The following is a 22,500-nucleotide window of genomic DNA, read 5'->3' as shown; positions in this document are numbered from 1 at the left end:
TTTTTATGACTGATGCCCTTCCTGTCGCCAACCCTAACCTGCTTACCACCATATATCATATTTTCCCACAGCTGGACATGTTTCCATGGAAGACTGGAAATGAGTGGCACCACTTGTATGACTGATGCTCTTTACAACTATCATGTAATGTCCAGGTAAGAAGATATACAACCTTCTCTTGTTTCTAAACAAGTTAATATTCCCCATATCAGGACATATTTTCAGTGATATTGGTTTATAACTGTCACCCAGTGTCCAAACACATGCACACATTCATACAAACTCACACATGATGAATTCCTTAAAATTATAAATTTATAGATTTTTATAACATCGATTCATTTGCATTAAAAAGTTCTTTCATGCTGCTGCTTTCATTTCATACTTATGGTTCTTGAAAATATAATATTTGAACTTGTTTTATTATATCAAATATTTTGATTATGTCTTGGATTTTGCTTCATAGTAACAATTATTTAAAGCATAACACTCAAGCTTGTTACATTATGTTAAAGATTTTGATTATGTCCTTGATTTTATTCCATACATACTTAAATTATGGTAAGCGTAACACTGAAACCTATTTAAAAAGAATACTATTATAGATGAGAGTTAAGGTATTTTAAAGCTGAAACAAGACCACTTTATTTACCTTACTGTCAGAACAATGACAAGAACTTGAAATATTAAATTCGGCACTCCTTACATCAACTAAACGTATTGAACACCTGTATGGAATGTTCTATGGGCTTGTAGATATTGACATTTTGACTGTCCTTATATCCTGTACTTTACTATAATTTAGATAGTCATGTAGTTTTATATTTAACATCTCCCTGTTCCTTTATTTCTCTTTCAGAAATAAGTTTAAGGAAATAGTTCACAAAGTTTATTCATTCAAAATATGGCACAAATGTGAATATAATACCTAAGCAGTAAAAGTTTCCAATTTTGTCACAAGGCCAGCAATTTATGAAGGGGCTGGGCAAAATTCAGAGAGTTACTTTCTTTGTTGGTGACAAAAGTCCTCCCCTTCAGAATCAAAGGCAAATTGTAAGATGTCTGTGTTTAGACACTTTGTAATTTGGTTGGCTTTAAGAAGGGCATCCTGCCATAGAAACCATGCCAAAGCAGACAATGGAGCCTGGTGCAGCTCCCTGGCATTCCAGTTCCTGTCAAACCTTCCAACTCATGCCAGCATGGTAAACAGACATTAAATAATAATGATGATGATGGATAAATCAAATGCAGTGATCTCGGGGCATGGCCAGTACTTATTTTTTCAACTCTGTAAAGAAGGAAAGGCAGAGTTGACCTTGGTGGAATTTGAACTCAGAACACCAGCAAAAGAGTCTCTATGTGTAGGTTGTCACCCAGTCTGCTAGAAATAACAACCAAATGCCCCTCAGTCATTTAGCATTCAGATTACTCTGTGAAATGTAATGTTTATTTATCTACATCGTTTTGAATTTATCATGCACTATCTTGTAGGGTTGAGATTTTAACTATAGCATTGTTTACTTTTAGAATCACACTGTAAGGTAAGTGTGAGAGGCCAAATCTGGTAGGTTTGAACATAAAACAGGTAGAATATTTGAACCAGACATAATTGATTTAAATGTTAAAGGGTTAAACTGCACTTTGCTGTTTTGGTGAGAAAGAAAATGCTATAATGGATAACATCATTGTCCCCCCCACCCCCACCCCAAAAAAAAACATACCTATTATTTTTTACATGTTTCACTCATTAGATTGTGGCCATACTGGGAGATCACCTTGAAGAATTTTAGTCACAGGAATCAACTCCAGTACTTTTTTTAAATAATCCTGATGCTTATTCTATCAGTCTCCTTAACAGAAACCTTAAGTTATGGGGACATAAATACATCAGCAACAGTTGTCAAGTAAAGGTGGGGGACAATCAGACACACACACATATACGATGGGCCTCTTTCAGTTTCCATCCACCACACCCATTCACACGATTTTGGTCACCCTGAAACTATTGTAGAAAATACTTGTCAAAGTTGCCACGCAGTGGGTCTGAACCCAGAACTATGTGGCTGGAGGACAAACTTTTTACCACACAGTCACAGCCATGGATATGGTGATAGCTAGAATGTTATTTGATCATAATTCTGTTTAATCCTGACCAGTCTAGATCAAAACAATAACATTTGAGTTCTTGTGTTTTTAGTTAGGAATCAAAAATGTGATATTGTCACAAAATTTAATATGGTTTGAAAAATATATATATAAGTCAATAAAACCCGAATTGTTCTTATAGATTTTGTCATCTCTTGCAATTTCAATCACTTTAGTGTGTAATTTACTGTATTAGTACAAATGATGTAGGTGTGATGTCTATTATTAAATCATTAGAAAGATAGACTGATAAACTATATAATTTATAGTCTATGTAATTTATTGACAATATCATTTATAAAGTACGTTAATTTATAGCCTCACAACAGACACCACAGATAATGACAGTAAGATAGAATTTCTTTGTCAGTTATCTATCACTTTGCAAATTTATGTAATTGTTCAGTCAGACAAACAACACATCGCCGTGAATGAGTGTGTGATACATATGTACCAGGGAAAACTTATGAAAGGGTCTTGAGAATAGCCTTAAAATCTGAACTTTAAATCAACAGTAATGGGGTTATTAGCTACTTGTTATTTGTTGTTGTTGATTATTATGATGGTGGCAGTGGAGATGATGATGACAATGATGATAAAAAGGTGACATAATAGGGAAAGGACAGACTACATAATTTATTTTAGTTTTTGGTTTTCAGTTCAAAGATCCAAAGATTCTTAGGTACAGTATACTTGTAAAGGCACTTACAGAAGATAGATCTTGTTTTTTTTTTTTTGGGGGGGGGGGGGGGGTTAGGGTTAGGGTTTGGGGGTTCTCTAGGGTATTACTGATATAAGTGAAGTTAAATCACTAAGAAATCAAACAGAACTGAACTCCAATCTGAGGAGCATTTAGCATTCTGAGTTCCAAATATTGTTTGGATCAGTACTGCCCCCCCATCTCTTCAAATTTGATAAAACAATTCATTTATGACCAAAGCAAAAGTTAAGTATATTTTGGTGAAGCTGGCTATCAAGTCTAATACTCGAGTGGTTCTTATACAGTCAACCCTTGAAGGATGGAAAGCAAATTTATTTGTTTAATTACTCAAAAATACAAACTTGAACTTAGTTGATCTATTAAAAAGCTAAAAAATTCACAACTAGCTACTCAGTTATTCTACTCAATTAATCACAAATACAAGACACAGTGGGGAGAAATACTACAAGGTATTTTTTTCCGGATGCTTTAATGATTCTGCTGTCCACTAACCCATATTAATAATAGCATTTAGAATAAAAGTACAAAGTTTGAAATTTAGTTGTTTTTGTTCAACTCTTTAGCATAATTCTTATTTATTGATATTGTTTTGAAATAATCAGGAATTATCTTGTACCTTCGAGATTTTGATGATGTGATTGTATATTTCTTTAGTGACATTGTATGGTAGGTGTGAGAGGCCCAATCTGATTGGTTTGAACATAAAACAGGCAGAATATTTTGGCCAGTTTGGGCTGGTTTAAATACTATGATATCATAACTGCAACTTCTCTTAATGTAAGATGTATGTAGTAAAAATTGTCTGTCCTTGTTTGGAACCGAACCTAAGTTTTCTCCTTTGCATATAATAGACCAATTTTTTTTTATCTATTCATCAGCTTATTTTTGTTTACAACCAAAAAACATTCAGATATATATCAATGTGGTTTAATCAAGTAAGCATGATCAAAATAAATTGTTAAAAAACAATATCTAAAAATAATAGCAGAATAAAGAACAACAAAAAATCCCATAATCTTATTTTGTTCATGTCAGAAAAAAACATTTTTTAATAAAATATAAAATATTATCTTGATTAATAAATAATTTAGAAATACAGATGCAATTTATATCGCAAATGTATGTCAAAATATTTCTTGAAATCCCTCAAGACTTTCAGTTTGTGTAATTGCTTTGAACACATTCTCATCAGCATCTTCTTATTTTCATTTTTGTGGTTCCAAAACCAGAATTCTTTGTACATAATTGAATGAAGTATTTCACATGTAAATTTGACACAAATTCTCTAATCAAATCCAAATGGTATATCATAATACAAATGTAATATATAAAGGAAAGTCCAAATAGAAAGAGAAAAAAAATTGCCATTTTTGTCTAATGGGTGGATGTTTAAATCCTAGAATTCTTATATGACACTGATTTAGCCAATCAGGTGTCAAGATTTTAATTTAGATTCAGAAGAGAATACTCATTGTTTTTAATCAAAACTTATCCTTTTATGTTTGATTGATCTGAACAGATGAGAATTTATCCTAAAACTACATGTATTGCATCAGATATGTTCATTTATAAATTTGGATTTTGAGAATTTGCAGGGTAAAGGAGAAAGAGATTATATAAAATTTGTTATGGCAAAGATTCTTAGAGATCTACATAGAACTAAACTTAAGACATTTTTTTCATTCATTGTTTTGCTTTTTGTTTTCTGTTTTTTTTTGTATATATATTTTATCTATTACCTGAAGGTATACAGATATGGTTGCATGACTTGCTTTGATGGATGTGTATTGCTGGACAAACTCCACATAAACGCATATATATTCATATAAGCATGCATGCAAATACACACACACACACATATATACCTATAAATGCACATATGCATGTGTCATATGTGTATACACATACATGTATGCATATGTGTTTATAAATATATGTATATAGATATATATATATAGAGAGAGAGAGAGAGAGAGAAAGATGTATATATACATATGTATGCGTGTATATATATATATATATATGTCTGTGTGTGTATATATATATATATATATATATATATATATATGAATCTATAAATAGACATAAACATTAAATATATATGTATATATACTTTATATATGTGTGTATTTATGTATGTGTGTGTGTGTGTGTATATATATATATATATATATATATATACATATTTCATACATATATCTAAGTATATATATGCATACACACACACACACACACACACACACACACACACACACACACACACACACACACATATATATATATATATATATATATATATATAATAAATGCACACGTACACACACCCTTGACTATCTAAGTGTGTGTGTGCGTGTGTGTGCACTGTATTAATACAGCTATCAATGAATGAATAGCATTAATCTACTGAGGCAGAAAGAGTAGCTACTCCATATGGGAAGAATGTTGTTTAAAACACATCAACAATTTTCCCTTTGTACAATTATTGTCTTCTGCTTACAGCTTCAGGTTATCAAGACTTGTGTTAAATTTCTTGTTGTCAATTCTCTAACTCATTTTTATTGATTGATTGGTTTCATAATCCTAATTCAAAAATAAATATAGGAATAAATATGTAAATTAATAAAAAAAAAAATGAAATAAAATAATATAAAATGTCCCCTCCCAACCTTTGAAAAATGTAATAAATAAATAAAAAAAAATATTATACAATTACATTAAAAAATAAATATATAAAAATATAATTGTAAAAGATCTTATGGATCCTATTTATAACAGCTAATTATATATTGTATGTGTAATTGTATATTGTGATTGGCGATAGTATGGGTATAGCTTTGTCTATGTGTCTGCATATATATATATATATATATATATATATATATGTATATATATATATATATATATAGGCGTAGGAGTGGCTGTGTGGTAAGTAGCTTGCTTACCAACCACATATTCCTGGGTTCAGTCCCACTGCATGGCATCTTGGGCAAGTGTCTTCTACTATAGCCTCAGGCCGACCAAAGCCTTGTGAGTGGATTTGGTAGACAGAAACTGAAAGAAGCCCGTCATATATATATATATGTATGTGTGTATGTGTTTGTGTGTCTGTGTTTGTCCCCCCAACATCGCTTGACAACCGATGCTGGTGTGTTTATGTCCCCGTAACTTAGCGGTTCGGCAAAAGTGACCGATAGAATAAGTACTAGGCTTCTAAAGACTAAGTCCTGGGGTCGATTTGCTCGACTAAAGGCAGTGCTCCAGCATGGCCGCAGTCAAAAGACTGAAACAAGTAAAAGAGTAAAAAGAGTAAAAGAGTATATATATAAATCACAAGTGTGGCTTTGTGTAAGAAGCTCACTTCCCACCATTTGGTCTTGAGTTCAACTCCACTGCATGGCAGCTCGGGCAAGTTTCTTCTGCTATACCCCTAGTCTGACCAAAGCATCATGAGTGGATTTGGTAGATGGAAAGAAGCCTGTTGTGTATATACAAGAATGTTGTTGATAGTGAATTTGAAATTTCAGCCAGGTAAGCCTTCATCAGACTGTCCGACTATACCATAGATGGCCAAAACTTTGAAGTCACTATCAACAACATTCTTGCATTAAGAATTTGTACTCTATGTAAGTATAGATTGTGGAGGCGCAATGGCCCAGTGGTTAGGGCAGCAGACTCGCGGTCATAGGATCGCGGTTTCGATTCCCAGACCGGGTGTTGTGAGTGTTTATTGAGCGAAAACACCTAAAGCCCCATGAGGCTCCGACAGGGGATGGTGGCGAACCCTGCTGTACTCTTTCACTACAACTTTCTCTCACTCTTACTTCCTGTTTCTGTTGTGCCTGTAATTCAAAGGGTCAGCCTTGTCACACTGTGTCACGCTGAATATCCCCAAGAACTACGTTAAGGGTACACGTGTCTGTGGAGTGCTCAGCCACTTGCACGTTAATTTCACGAGCAGGCTGTTCCATTGATCGGATCATCTGGAACCCTCGACGTCATAAGCAACGGAGTGCCAACAACAACAAGTATAGAGTAGTCCATTAGATTAATGTAAAATTGTTTTTATTATAAACTAGTTTAAAAGCCACACATCATGTGGACTTTAAGTTGGCTCCTGTGGAGGGCTAATTGGGTGAGTGACCCAAAACTGAAGAGAGCTAAATAGCATGACTATAATGACCATATGTCCTGGTGGTGTTTGATTAGAGGTTAAGGATGGATGAGAATTAATTCTGCGATGCAATTATTCTATTGTTCCAGTCCCAAGTTGAATCCCAACTGCTAGCCAGTTACTCCCAAAGTTCTTATCTCAATGTAGAATTAACGATGTGAATGTCATTTATCTCCATTTATCTCCCCCTTGATCTCTGACATCATTTGATAAATGCCAACCAAGATGGCATGAACCAGCCAAGCTTAACATGCTAGAAATAGCAACCCAAATGCTTTTAAATCAGATCTTGGTGCTGGATGTTCAAGAACTAAAATGAAGAGTAGATTTTCAATCCCAGGATCATCCTGATTCCAAAAAGGTCTAAAATGTCTATGTCAGGTAAATGTAGACTAAGATACAGGGGTCCCAGAGGGACAGACAAAATTTCACTGTTATTAATATTGATGAAGATATAAGCAAACATTATTAAGTGTGTGTATGAATGTATGTATGTCTGTGTATGTCACTGTCGTACATGCAGTTTTCATTGTTTCCAGTTTTCCATGAAAGCATATCTGGCCATAGGGAGTATTACCTTACTGCAAAACAGATAAGGGCTGGTGACAGATAAGGCTATAGAAACTCTGCCTGACAGCGTGAACAAACTCTGTCTGACCCACGCAAGCATGGAATAGTGGATGCTAAACAACGTTGATGGAGATGATGATGATGATGGGTGTGTGTGTGTGTATGTGTAAAGGTGCACAGTATGTAGAATGTTGCATTCATAATGACAAGATTATGGTTTTGATTATCAGGCTAGCAGCACATTGTGTTCTTCAACATATTACTTTATTACATGTTGCTCCAGTCCATTTGGCTATAAATAAAATAACCCTGTGATGAACTGGCATTCTATTCAAGGGCAACATTAGCCTGCTCACCTGGCCAGAGTATGGCAATGTTTAAAAGCTACAACAATACAAAGAAACGCATTGTGACTAGTGGTGTATAACAGCATCCAATAATCTGGTCATTAATGTGATACTATGATATATATATATATATATATATATATATATATATATATACATATATATATATATATATATTTTTTTTCATAGACTCTCCCATCATTAGACAACATATGAGGGTTCTACAGTTTCCTGCTGGACAACCAGACTGCTGATTTGTTTACTGTGATCACATGTTTGTGTTTACATAAGCTCACTCGATCCATCAAATTGACATTACACCTGTACACTACATGTGCATGATGTGCCACCAGTCAGATGATGAAGTAATCATAGAGCAACATGAAATGAAGTGTCTTGCTCAAGAACACAACACAGTGCCCAGTCTAGGAGTTGAAACCACAACCTCACAATCGTGAGTGCAACACTCTAACCACTAAGCCATAGTTAAATAAGATTCAGGTAAAAAAAACCTTGTTGAATGCTATGCAAAGCTCATCCATATTTATTGGCTACCTGATGTCATCATACAGTAGAAAAGCTCCTGCTATTGGATATACATCAGGAATTTCATAGTATCAGTAGAGTTTATATAAATAGATAAATGATAGAAAATGGAATGAATGACATTCTTTATCTAAAATCACTACAATTGTTTCGACACATTTATTGGATCAATTGTTGTCATTTTAAATAAAATATGTCCTCCTCCTTCATTCCATTTTGTATCATTTATCTATCCATCTATCCAGATATATATTTATATGTATCATCATCATCATCATTTTTTTTTATGTGCCTTATATTTTTATATTTTTATTTTATTTTTTATTCTTATTTTATATTTGTATTAAAATTTGGCAAAATTCATGTATTGAATTTTGAAAATCTCTGAAGAGGCCTAGCGAATCATGCATGTACCCCCATTACATCATTTTCATCTGCTAATTACTCCAGCGTATGGGAGCTATAGAGATAGAATGGGGCATGCCAACGCTAGGCCGAAACAGCTGTAAGATTTTGTCCCTTCTCCAATTGCTAAATGTCCTTTAAATTTGAAATCGTTGATTTGACATGGTATGTCATAAGTGTCTGTATATTGTGTTTTTTGTCAATTTAGTTATAAAATAAACAGATTAATCAACGGAATACAGTGTCTGCAAGTTGATGAGTACCTCATATTCCCCTCCATTTTCTTATTGCTATATATATATATATAATCCAAGAGAGTTAGGGGTTGAGGATTCAACCCACTAAGGGATAGTATCTATCCAATATACTGCTGGGAGGGTACCCAATTATTGTTACACTAGTGTTATACCAAGTGCAATAAGTGTGTGCGGGTGAAAGGGGGTTATTTTACCCTAAATTTATATAGCAATGAGAAAATGGGGGAGAATATGCGGTATCCATTGGCTTGCAGACAATGTATTCCGTTGATTAATCTGTTTATTTTATAACTAAAATGACAAAAAACACAATATACAGACACTTATGACATACAATGTCATATTAACAATTAAGATTTCAAATATAAAGGACATTTGGCCATTGGAGAAGGGAGTCCTTTATATTTGAAATCTTAATTGTTAATATGACATGGTATGTCATAAGTATGTATGTCATGGTATGTATATTGTGTTTTTTGTCAGTTTAGTTATAAAATAAACAGATTAATCAACGGAATACATTGTCTGCAAGTCAATGGGTACCGCATATTCTCCTCTATTTTCTCATTGCTATATATATATATATATTTGTTCATAGAAAAACATGTAATCGTTACCAATTATAGCAAGAGATTTCACCGCAAAAAGTCTAAAGTAGACTCCTTAAGGATCGTTCTCCTTGGTTATATATCCAAAGTTTTAAATTTAAAAGAGAGTTTTGGCACTAATATCCATTATTATTGAAATTTATTCCTATAAATTATGTTTGACTTAAATTTGACAGTCAAATATAGCCTTATACAGAAATGTTGACATAGGAATAAATTTCAATAATAATGGATATTAGCGTCAAAACTCTCTTTTAAATTTAAAACTTTATATATATATATATATATATATAATGTGATAGGATTCTCTCAGTTTCCATCTACCAAATCCACTCACAAGGCTTTGGTCAGCCTGAGGCTATACTAGAAAACACTTGCCCAAGATGTCACACAGTGGAACTGAACCCAGAACCATATGGTTGGGAAGTAAGCTTCTTACCACACAGCCATGCCTGTGTAATTAAAGGGATATTCGGCTGCTAGTTCTAGCAGGTCAAACATCCATGTTTGTGTGTATCTGTATGTCACTGTTTGATGTTGCATATGTGAGTGTTTTGTGTGTACATGTGTGTGTGTGTGTGTGTGTGTGTGTGTGTGTGTGTGTGTGTGTGTTGTGTGCGTGTACATGCATGTCAGTCTGTAGAAAAAATATAGAAATAATATAAAACAAATTTTTAGCAAATTGACAATATATCACTTGTTTAATTTTTATTTACAGGCCAAAAAACTAAATATTTTACTTTCAAAAGTGATAGTTATGTGGTGGCTATCAATTAGTGGGTGCGGACAGAAATGTCACAAATGATAAATACATCTTTAATTTCAGTTTTCAAAGCAAAGTCTGATGAATATAGAAGAGACTTACTGTCAACTTCATATTACACTTGTCTGTGTCCAGCTAGCTTTCCAATTATCTCTCATACGAAATTGGTGATGTATGAATATTACATACTTATTTTATTTATCTAACAAAGTGAAAATATCCATTTCTGATATGTCCTCACAAAACATAACATTGACAGAAATTTTAAAATAACAAGATTTAGTTTCAGAGTCACTAGTTATTTATATTAGACAAATTGATTAGTTGACGAGCTTACACCCCACCCCCACCCCACCACCACCGCATTCTCATCACCACCACCATGTTATTCACTATTTCCAGCAACCTTGCCAAGGCCAGAACTAATGACAAGACTTACTACCATATTATGTCATCCAATTTCTGTTATCTTTGAGAAATATTTTCAATGATAAAATATTTTAAATTCCTAATTTACAATCTTTCCATCCATCTATCCCTTCTATAAGTCACCTAGAAAGTCACAAAAATAATAACATGACAAAGCAGGTTTGTTTCTTCTGCACCACCATCCCCTCCACCACCACCATCCCCTCCACCACTACCATCACTTCCACCATTCCGATCCTAGTTTATTGAATTTAACACATTAGCTTCATATACAGTGGCTCTATGACATAAAATGGTGACTTTGTACTAAACAGTTCCACCATTTCAGAACATAATAAAATGATTCTTGTGTCATATTTTACTTAATGGTACACCCACTCTGTTAGTCATGCTTATGTCAATTATTTCAATCTATATAGACTTGCAATCTTATCTTAGATAAGATGTCAAATCTGTTAGCTTTCACATTATGAGCTCACATGGCATTATTGGCACTTTGTTCATCTGACCTTGTTTAAGACATTTAACTGTTTGCTTGTTTAAACATGTTCATAAGTTTGCCCAAAAGATCTATACTTGTTTTCAGACTTTTAGTTCGCCCTTGTTTCATACATTCTGGGTAATAAAGGGGTATATATATATATTTATGTATATATTAATATTATCTTGGTTAAAAAATTTCAATAATGCAAATATGTTAATAGTTACCAGGGTAGCAAAAATCTCACAGAAACTGGGATATTATACCTGGTTAAGGGGTAGAAATTCCATGTTAAAGTGATGTATTTTGAGTTGATATAAAGAATAATAATAAATGGAGCAAAACACATGTAATCAATAAGTTATATATATATACACATACATACATACGCACATTTATACAGGGTGCAGTGAATAAACTGTCGTTTAAATTATGCAAAAATGAAAATAACACTGACATCTCATTTTAACAGATATATTTACCAAAATTACATAAGAATATCTTGAAATACTAAAGAGTAAATTTATTCAATAAAATCACCATTGACTTCAATCGGCCTCCAGACAACTTCAGAATCTCCTGGACGGTTTCCTTGTTTAAGTTAGTGAATGCTGCCTTCAGTTCATCTTCGGTGTTACAAGGAGTTTTGTTGGTCTTTCTCTCAACTGTACGCCATGCACAATAACCAAGGGGGTTGGAATCCTGGGAGTTAGGTAGCCAGATGTTAGGGGTGATGTGGTTGCCGAAATTGTCTGACAGCCATGACTGGCTTCTCCTGCTTGTGTGGCATAGTGCAGAGTCCTGTTGCCAGACACAGGGTCTTCCAGCAGCCACCCTTTTGACACAGGGCAGCACTACTGCCTCCACTCACTTGATGTAGGCCTCTATGTTGAGTGTGAGGCCGTGTGGGAAGATGAATGGAGGCATAACGTTGCCATCACTAGTGATCACTCCAAACACCATGATGTTGACTGGATGTTTGGTTTTTATCACTCTCAGTACATGTCCTCAGATTGACACCCAAACACTCTGAAATATTTGTACTAGAGCTTTGGATGTGAATGCCAAACAGTACAGCATGTCATTTCCAGATTTCTGGCAGAGTGAATAGTGTCATGGTGCTGTTTTTCTCACAGACAGTGCCCTACTGACCCTACTATACTGTGTAGTTGACAAAATCAAAAAATAAACAATGTAGATGCACGAAATTGAAAATATAAAATGGCAACAATTTACCCATTGCATCTTTTATATATATACATATATATCCAAAGTTAGGGAATGGAATATATAAAATCGAGGCTATATATATTTCCTAGCCAGCAGAACCTCAGTAGTAGTGATTACTCAAAACTCGTGTTAACATACGACCGCCTGATGACAATGTAACAATCATTTGACTAAGGTATCTTTGACCTGATGAGTAGTGGAGTACCCCGTGTTTTGGGTAATTATTACTTCTGAGATTCTGCTAGCTATCAAACATATGTAGTCTGGATTTTATCTACACTATTCCCTAAATTTGGATTTTTATTTACATACACAGCAACCCCAGTTGCTAACCATGAACTATAAAATCACTCTTCTCAGCTTACCATACTTTGATATAGAAAAGATCCATGACCTTCCACTCCAATAAACCACTATTGTTCTTGAAAGTTATTTTTTATACTTTCTGCAGACTGCTCAAAGCTTACGAACTTCCTACACCTTGATCCTTGGATCTTACCTTTATGCACTAATATATATATATTTATATATATTATTTTATTTTATTTTTATTACTTTTACTTGTTTCAGTCATTTGATTGCACCTATTCTAGAGCACTGCCTTTTATCAAACAAATCAGCTGCAGGACTTATTCTTTGTAAGCCTAGTTCTATTGGTCTCTTTTGCTGACCTGCTGAGTTACAGGGACGTAAACACATGAACATCAGTTCTCAAGCAATGGTGGGGGGACAAACACAGAAATACATACATACATACAGACACACATATATATAGGGGGAGAATTCACAAAAAAAAAAGACAGGTGGTGTAGGCAACAAACAGATGTATTAGTTTAATGCTCAGGAAGTGAAAAAGTCTTTAACATTTCGAGCCTACGCACCTTCGACAGAAAGGAAAACAGAAAGAAACAAGGGGAGAAAATATATACAATAGGCTTATTTCAGTTTCTGTCTACCAAATCCACTCACAAGGCTATAGTAAGCCTTGAAGAAGATCACATGTCATGTGTCTACTAAGACCGAATTGAGAATTATTCGGTCTTAGTAGACACATGACATGTGATCTTCTTCTAGCACATTAGCAGTCCACCTAGTGGCCTCCTTTATATATATATTTTCATTTTATATATATATATATATATATATATATATATATATTTTCATTTTATATATATATATATATATATATATATATATATATATTTTCATTTTATATATATATATATATATATATATATATATATATATATTTTCATTTTATATATATATATATATATATATATATATATATATTTTCATTTTATATATATATATATATATATATATATATATATATATATATATATATATATATATATTTTCATTTTATATATATATATATATATATATATATATTTTCATTTTATATATATATATATATATATATATATATATATATTTTCATTTTATATATATATATATATATATATATATATATATATATATTTTCATTTTATATATATATATATATATATATATATATTTTCATTTTATATATATATATATATATATATATATATATATATATATTTTCATTTTATATATATATATATATATATATATATTTTCATTTTATATATATATATATATTTTCATTTTATATATATATATATATATATATATTTTCATTTTATATATATATATATATATATATATATATTTTCATTTTATATATATATATATATATATATATATATATATTTTCATTTTATATATATATATATATATATATATATATTTTCATTTTATATATATATATATATATATATATATATATATTTTCATTTTATATATATATATATATATATATTTTCATTTTATATATATATATATATATATTTTCATTTTATATATATATATATATATATTTTCATTTTATATATATATATATATATATATATATATATATATATATATATATATCAGCTTCCACACAGTCTCCATCTACTGAGTTCACTCATGAGGCATTCGTCAGTGTAGAGGCTATAGTAGAAGACACTTGCTAAATTGGCTGCACAGCAGGACTGATTCAAAAACCACACGGTTCCAAAGTAAGCTTCTTAATATCATAATCATTTGTAAAACAAATGTTTTAACAACATGGCTGTGCTCCACCTCTCCTTAATTAATAAAATTCATAAAATAAGATTAACTCTTTTGATACCAATCTTTCCTCTGGTTTTAAAGTAATCTAAATAAAATCTTCCACCAATTTCAGGTTAATTTATATTCCAAACACCAATTTAATAATGACAGCTATCTGAGTAAATTTTTCATTATTTTAAAAATTAATTGAAACAAAGTTGGTATATTTCAACAGAAATATTGTAATTAATGGGTTAATTTATATAAACAGATGGCTTATGATATTTTCAACAAAGATCTTTTATGAAATTAAGAATTTTACAAACTTACTTTATTTTGTAGTGGCAGACAGTCAGTGGTTTCCTCTGAATTATTTCTTATTTTTATAAAAACCTAGTTACTATTAAAGTAGTTGTATACTGCCAACTTAACGTGACAGTCCCAATAAGGGAATATACTACTGCTATTTAGCCTTAAGAAGCTGGACCGCTTCCTGTCGGCCTTGACAGATTTCCTGTGTCCTTATGTTTGCGAGGGGGAGACAAACTCCTCCACCCAGCCTAGCCTGCATTCAGGGACATGTTTCTGACCAAGTTTGCATAGGTCAGACAGAATTTATTGAGGAATATTTTCTCTAGCCAAACGCTCTTCCTGTCATGAATCCTTATCTGTTTCAAAGCGAGGTAATATTTTCCCATGACTAGACAGGTTGACAAAGAATATTGGAAATGAATGACAGACCTCACCAGTGCTAATGCCACATAAAAAGCATCTAGGCCATTTTGTAATGTGGTTGGTGAGGGCATCCAGCTGTAAACACCATGTCAAAACATACCTTGCTGGTGCTGGTACCACATTGTTCTTTGCTATGTGGTTCCAGTTCAGTCTGATTAAGCAAACCTCTGACTGACCAACGACATTCCAGCCATGACTATCCATCATATAGCGTATATCTAGAATTACACTTGCTAACGTTTTCTTCCTTTATATCTAAGATGGCTGAGTGTAATTTTTGAGGAATATTTAACTGTTGTCTCTAGCACATTTAGGGATCACATGGAGAGGTGCAAGTGTGGCTGTGAGGTTCAGAAATTTGCTTCCCAACCACATGATTTCAGGTTCAGTCCCATTGTGTGGCACCTTGGGCAAGTGTCTTCTACTATAGCCCCAGTTTGACCAAAATCTAAAGAGTTGATTTGGTAGATGGAAACTGCAAAAACCTTGTCATATCATCATCATCATCATTTAACATCCGTATTCCACACTGGCATGGGTTGGACTATTTGACAGAATCTGACAAGCCAGAAGACTGCACCAGGCTTCATTGTTTTGACATGGTCTTTACAGCTGGATGCCCTTTCTAACACCAACCCCCTTACAGAGTGGCCCAGGTACTTTTTATGTGGCACCAGCACCAACAAAGCCTGTTTTGACATGGTGTTTACAGCTAGATGCCCTTTCTAACACCAACCCCCTTACAGAGTGGCCCAGGTGCTTTTTATGTGGCACCAGCACCAACAAAGCCTGTTTTGACATGGTCTTTACAGCTGGATGCCCTTTCTAACACCAACCCCCTTACAGAGTGGCCCAGGTGCCTTTTATGTGGCACCAGCACTGGTGAGGTCTGTCATTCATTTCCAATATTCTTTGTAAACTTGTCTAGTCATGGGAAAATATTACCTTGCTTTGAAACAGATAAGAGTTCATGACAGGAAGAGCGTTTGGCTAGAGAAAATATTCATCAATAAATTCTGTCTGACCTATGCAAACTTGGTAAAATGTACATTAAAGTGATGATAACCATCATGATGGTAGAATTTTTCATCAATGGTATGAAATGACCAAGTTTGTTATAATATCACAATACTGACCAGATTTTTAATTATTGTTATACACCACTAGTCACAATGTGGTTTGCATTATTTTAGCTTTTGAATGATGCTATCCTGCTGGCTAGGCAGGCAGGCTAATATTTCCCTGAATGGAACACTAGTCCCTCACAGGGTTACCTATTAGCAGTTGAGTGGACTGGAGTAGCATGAAATGAAGTGTTTAGATGTTAAAAAAAACATGATGCATGGCCAGTCTGGGAATTGAAACCACAATCTTGTGATCATGAGTGCAACACCATAGCCACTAGACCACATGACTTCACAGTTTGTTATAATGTATGAAATCGAAATTAGAGAAATGTGATAGACATGAAATGGCTAATAGTTCCCAAACGACCTGGAGCAGAGGGGAATTCTTTTAGTTAGGAAAAAGGTATGAAGATCTTGGCTGCTATATATAGATGTTCTGTGATGAGATTATAAGGGAACACATTCAGGTACAACGAAACAAAAAGAATAAATAAATAAAAATAAACAAAAATAAAATAAAATAAAATATAATAATAATAGTAAAGAAATAGAGAACAAAATGAAAGCTATTCTGAGACAGGTATGTCAGTAATTTTGTCTCAGACATAATTCCATTACCATTACACCCAAATTCCACCTTGAGTCAGTAAGTCATTCAGTCATTAAAATTAGGGTTTTGTCTATCTTTGGTAGCAAAGCTCTAATTTTATTATTATTATTATTATTATTATTATTATCATTATTATTATTGCTATGATCAGTATCATTATTATATTTATTATTATTATTATCAACATCATCATCATTGTTATTATTATTATTATGAACATCATCATCATCATTGTTGTTATTATTATTATTATCATTATTATTATTATTATTATTATTATTGTAGTTGTCGTTTTGATTGCTGCCTTTGCTTCAAGCCAAGTGTAGCAGTGTGAAATCTGTACACATCATTTACGATTCTAAAAACTTCATTTTAACCACTCGACTGACTTTCATGGCTAATTTCCTCACACCTTGTTTACTTTTATTATTATTATTATTATTATTTGTTTTTTTTTTTGCTTTTTTTTTGGCGTGTTTCACTTGTTTGCTGCAGTTGTTTCTGTTGTCTCTTTGATTGTACGTGTATATTTCTCTCATTCCCTTTTTTTTTTGTTTTTGTTGTTTTTGTTGTTTTTCAATGCATCGTGGCCAGCCAGCCAAGCTTAGCAGGAATTACTGATGACATTTTGTATCAATGAGGAGACAGGAAATTTTATGAAGTGATAAGCAAAAAACAGGGGAAAAGGGAAAGGAAAAAAACAAAATAAAAAAAAACAAGAAAAGAAAGAACAGGGACGGAAAATGGTAAATATGCATGTATTGCACATTTAGCATCTAAAGTCCAAAGACTTGAGGCAGGACTTTATTTGACATGAATAGAAATATATAAACTGTAAAAGAGAAAACATACATACATATGTGTGTGTATGCATATGTATAACATATATATGCAATACATATATTCACATATATGCATATATATGCCTGTATATATATGCATATATATATATATATATATATATATATGCATTATATATGTGCATTTATTTATGCATATAAATATGCACATATATGTGTGCATATATATGCATTATATATGTGCACATATATATGCATATATATATATATATATACACACAAACACAAACATTCATGCACATGTGCATATATACATATATGTCTGTGTGATATGTATACATTTGTACATAAATATATACACACTGACATTTATATTGTATATATATACACCCTTCACACATTTATATAACATACATATTTACTTTCAAAAACAGATTTCCTTAGCATGATAATGAAATCTGGAAGATCAAATTGGTCTCATTGTATTTAACATAGTTTTCACACTAAACACTTAGATTTGTATATCCCTTAAGACAAAAGTGGTGATGGTAGTAGTTGTGGTGGTGGTACTGGTGGTGGTGTTAGTAGAGTTGGTGGTGATAGTCCTAGTACTGGTATTTTTGTTTGTTTTTTGTTGGCAATATTTGTTTGTGGTAGCAGCATCTCATCCATCGTTATGCTCTGAGTTCAAATCTTACCAATGTTCACTTTACTTTTCATTCTTTCAGGGTTGATAAAATAAATACCAGTTGAGTACTAGGGGTGGGTTCGATGTAATCGACTTAGTCCCTGCCCTGAAATTGCTGGCCTTGTGCCAAAAGTTGAAATCACTATTTGTTGGTGGTAGTGGTTGTAGTTGGTAGTGTTGTCAGTGGTGATGGTCGTGTTGATGTATGTAGTGGTAAGGCAGTAAGTTGGCAGAAACGTTAGCATGTTGGGCAAAATGCTTAGCGGTATTTTGTCTGTCTTTACGTTCTGAGTTCAAATTCCGCTGAGGTCAACTTTGCCTTTCATCTTTTTGGAGGTCGATAAATTAAGTACCAGTTGCGTACTGGAGTTGATCTAATCGATTGGACCCCTCCCCCAAAATTTCAGGCCTTGCGCCTAGAGCCGAAAAGGATGTATGTAGTGGTAAAGCAGTGAGCTGGCAGAAACATTAGCATGTCGGGCAAAATGCTTAATAGTATTTTGTCTGTCTTTACGTTCTGAGTTCAAATTCTGCTGAGGTCAACTTTGCTTTTCATCCTTTTGGAGGGAGATAAATTAAGTACCAGTTGTGTATTGGAGTTGATCTAATTGACTGGACTCCTCCCCTAAAATTTCAGGTCTTGTGCCTTGAGTAGAAAAGGATGCATGTAGTGGTAGAGGTGATGGTGCAAGCGCTAGTGGTAGTAGTTGTTGCTTTTGTGATGATCTTATTATTCTAAGTGGTGGTGGTCATGTTGGAAGTGTTGGAGATTGTAGTGATGATGGAGGTAGTTTTTACCTTTTTGTTGTGTTTGTGGTTGTTTGGGTGGGTGATGATTGTGGGGATGGTAATTTTCATGGTATTGGTTGCTGTGATTGTGAAGGTGGTGGTGACAGTGTTTGTGGTGGTGGTGGTGGTGGTGGTGGTTAAGATTGTTTTCTTGAAGTAGTGTTGAAAATTGTGGTGGCATTGGTGATAGTGGTGTTGTTGGTTGAGGTGTCAGGGTGCAGTTTTGTTTTTAATTTGTTGATGTTTGTAGTGGTAGTTATTTGGAGGTTGTGACGGTGGTAGTGGTGGTGGTGGTGGTAGGTTTGATGGTATTGATTGCTGTAATTATGGTGATGGTGGTGGTTGTAGTGATTGTGGTGGTGGTGGTGTTTGTGGTGGCTGTGGTAGTTTTGATGCTATTGTTGTGATTATATTTATGTTTGATGGTATTGTTGTGTTTGTGTGAGTGCTTCTGGAGGAGGAGGTGGTGGTGGTAGTGGTGCTGGTTATAGTTGTTGCTGTTGTTGTGGTAGTGGTGGTGGTTGTTTTGATGGTTATTTGTTGTTGTGATTGTAATGGTTGTGTTGGTGTTGGTGGAGGAAAAGGAGGAGGAGGAGATGTTTGTTGTTGTTCTTGTTGTTTTGGTGGTGGTGGCGACAGCGGCAGCGGTGGTGGTGGTGGCGGCAGTAGTGATGCTGGTTTTCTTGACATATTGTTAAAGATTGTGGTTCTGTTGATTGGGATGTCAAAGATAGTTTCCTTTTTGGCATGCTTTGTGTTGCTAGTTGTTTCAGAATTACAATGATGGTGGTGGTGATGCTTGTTATTGTTGTTGTGATTGAGGTGGTGGTGGTCATCAAAGTAGTGTTGTCGATCCAATCGTGGTGCTGGAAATAGTTTCGTTTTTGGTGTATTGGTGCTAGTTCTGGTGGTTGTTCAGGGGTTCTGATGCTGGTAGTAGTTGGTTGTTGTGATTGTGGTGGTTGTATAAGTGATTTTCATGGTGGTGGTAGTGGTGGTGAAGCTAGTTTTCTTGAGGTGGTGTTGAAGATTGTGATGGCTGTAGTGGAAGAAAGAACAAAATTTTATAAGTCAATTTTTCAAGTGTGTAATCCAAACAGTGCAGGATTAAAAATCCCAACAAACCAAGCATTAAATTCTTGATGAAGAAAAACAAAAAAATTCCTCATTTTCTCTCTGACTTCTTCCAATTATGAGGAAGTTTCTATATCCTGGTCATAGTTTTGTCGCCCAATAGCATCAATCTTCATAAACAGACAGTGAAGAAAGTCTTCAACGTCATTGAACCATGATAATTCTTGCCTCCTCTTGTTCTTCTTCATTAATCTTCTGTCTTCTTTTCTTCTTCTTCATCATCATCATCATCATCATCATTATAGTGACATCGCCACTGCTATTATTGTTGTTTTCATTGGTGATGACGATGATGATGACAATGATGCCTTTCTCATCATTGCTACCACAACCATCTTCTTTTCTCATTTTCTTCCTTGCCTTGCAATATATTCTTATCGATTAAAAATCTCAACAAACCTCATCCTCTTCCTCTCTCTCTCCTCCTCTTCTTCTTTCTCTCCTCCTCTTCTTCTTCCTCCTCTCTCTCTCCTCCTCTTCCCTCTCCTCCTCCTCCCTCTCCTCCTCCTCCCTCTCCTCCTCCTCCCTCTCCTCCTCTCTGCCTTCTCCCCCTCCTCCTCTCTGCCTTCTCCCCCTCCTTCTCTCTGCCTTCTCCCCTCTTCCCTCCCCTCCTCCTTTTCTTTATGTATACACACACACATATTTACATATATCTGTATTATATACACAAATGTAGTTTATTGAAACTGAATATTTATCTTGTGACTTGAGTTTCGTGATACTTCAAGAATGTTGAGATGAAAAATAAACATTCATTTTCAATAAGCCATAGACTCTACGAGTATGGAGCACACTCTTCTCATTTGTTCAACACAGTTTGACATTTTTATGCCTGTGTGTGTTTGTGTGTGTATGTGTATGTGATGGATGGATGGATGGATGGATGGATGGATGAATATACAGGATGTTTGAGCCAAATTCAGCAGTTTTCATAAAAGTAAAAGAAAACAAAATATCCCCTCGAAAAATAAAAGTTATTTCTTAAAAAATCAAAAAAATCTCAACTAGATTATTGCTGGGGGATAACAGTTTATGCAAAGCAACTACCTTCAGCTTGCACCATGGCCCAAAGACAGGTCTGGAACCTGGTGTATGCATTCTTCACTATGACTCTGGGAAGATTTTTGGCACCTCTTTGACCTTGGCATTGATATTGCAGACAGAGCAGTCGAAGTCTTTCTCAAATTTTTCCCCCCTTAAATAATAATTTAAGGGATTACAATTGGGGGAATTAGGAAACCAGACAACACATACATTTCATGATCATTATTTTTACTTACTCTTTTTCCACACGAGCATGAGTTGGCTGACTCTTATAGAGGCAGTTTTGTGTATATGCTGCAATGTATTCTACAGTCCAATAACATCCCATCACATGTTCTTATATGTTATTCATACTCTCTTGATCTTCACATATCATATCCAACATACCTACTAATCCACAGAAAATATTGTTTGCCAAAGATGTAAACAACTATACCATTGCTCAAACAGTATCAATGTGAAGATGTACAGAAACACCTCTACAACCAGAAGAATACCTGCTGTCTGGCATCTACCATACTCTGAACATCTTGCTTCCCTGGGTATAGACATATTGAAGCTCTGACGTCTGGCAACCAATTTGGTAGAAACCCATAAGATTATCCACCATCTTTCCAACAACCTTGGGCACCTTTTTGAATTCCGTATGTCTAACACTCTTGGACATGCTTGCAAAATCAAGAAACCAACAGAGCATCCATGGCTTTCTGTAACATTTTTTCACACTCAGAATTGCTGAAGCATGGAATAAACTACCCACATCAGTTGTTAGCTGT

General features: G+C 33.9%; 1 protein-coding gene across 5 annotated transcripts in view; it reads left to right on the top strand.

Annotated features, from left to right (window-relative positions):
- The window catches only part of LOC128247107 (uncharacterized), a 109,324-nt gene that overhangs the window by 57,383 nt on the left and 29,441 nt on the right, over nt 1–22,500 (top strand). For all 5 annotated transcript variants that reach the window (XR_016239188.1, XR_016239187.1, XR_016239185.1 and 2 more), the window contains one exon: nt 72–155. Coding sequence is in view for 1 of the 5 variants with exons in the window: in XM_089346076.1 (XP_089202202.1) it covers nt 72–155 (84 nt within the window). In the remaining 4 variants the exon portion in view is untranslated. The remainder of the gene's footprint in view (nt 1–71; nt 156–22,500) is intronic.

Source organism: Octopus bimaculoides, chromosome 2 (genome assembly GCF_046866305.1).
Source record: "Octopus bimaculoides isolate indiv1 chromosome 2, ASM4686630v1, whole genome shotgun sequence".
Classification (NCBI taxonomy): Eukaryota; Metazoa; Mollusca; class Cephalopoda; order Octopoda; family Octopodidae; genus Octopus; species Octopus bimaculoides.
This window is presented reverse-complemented; position numbering and strand designations above follow the sequence as displayed.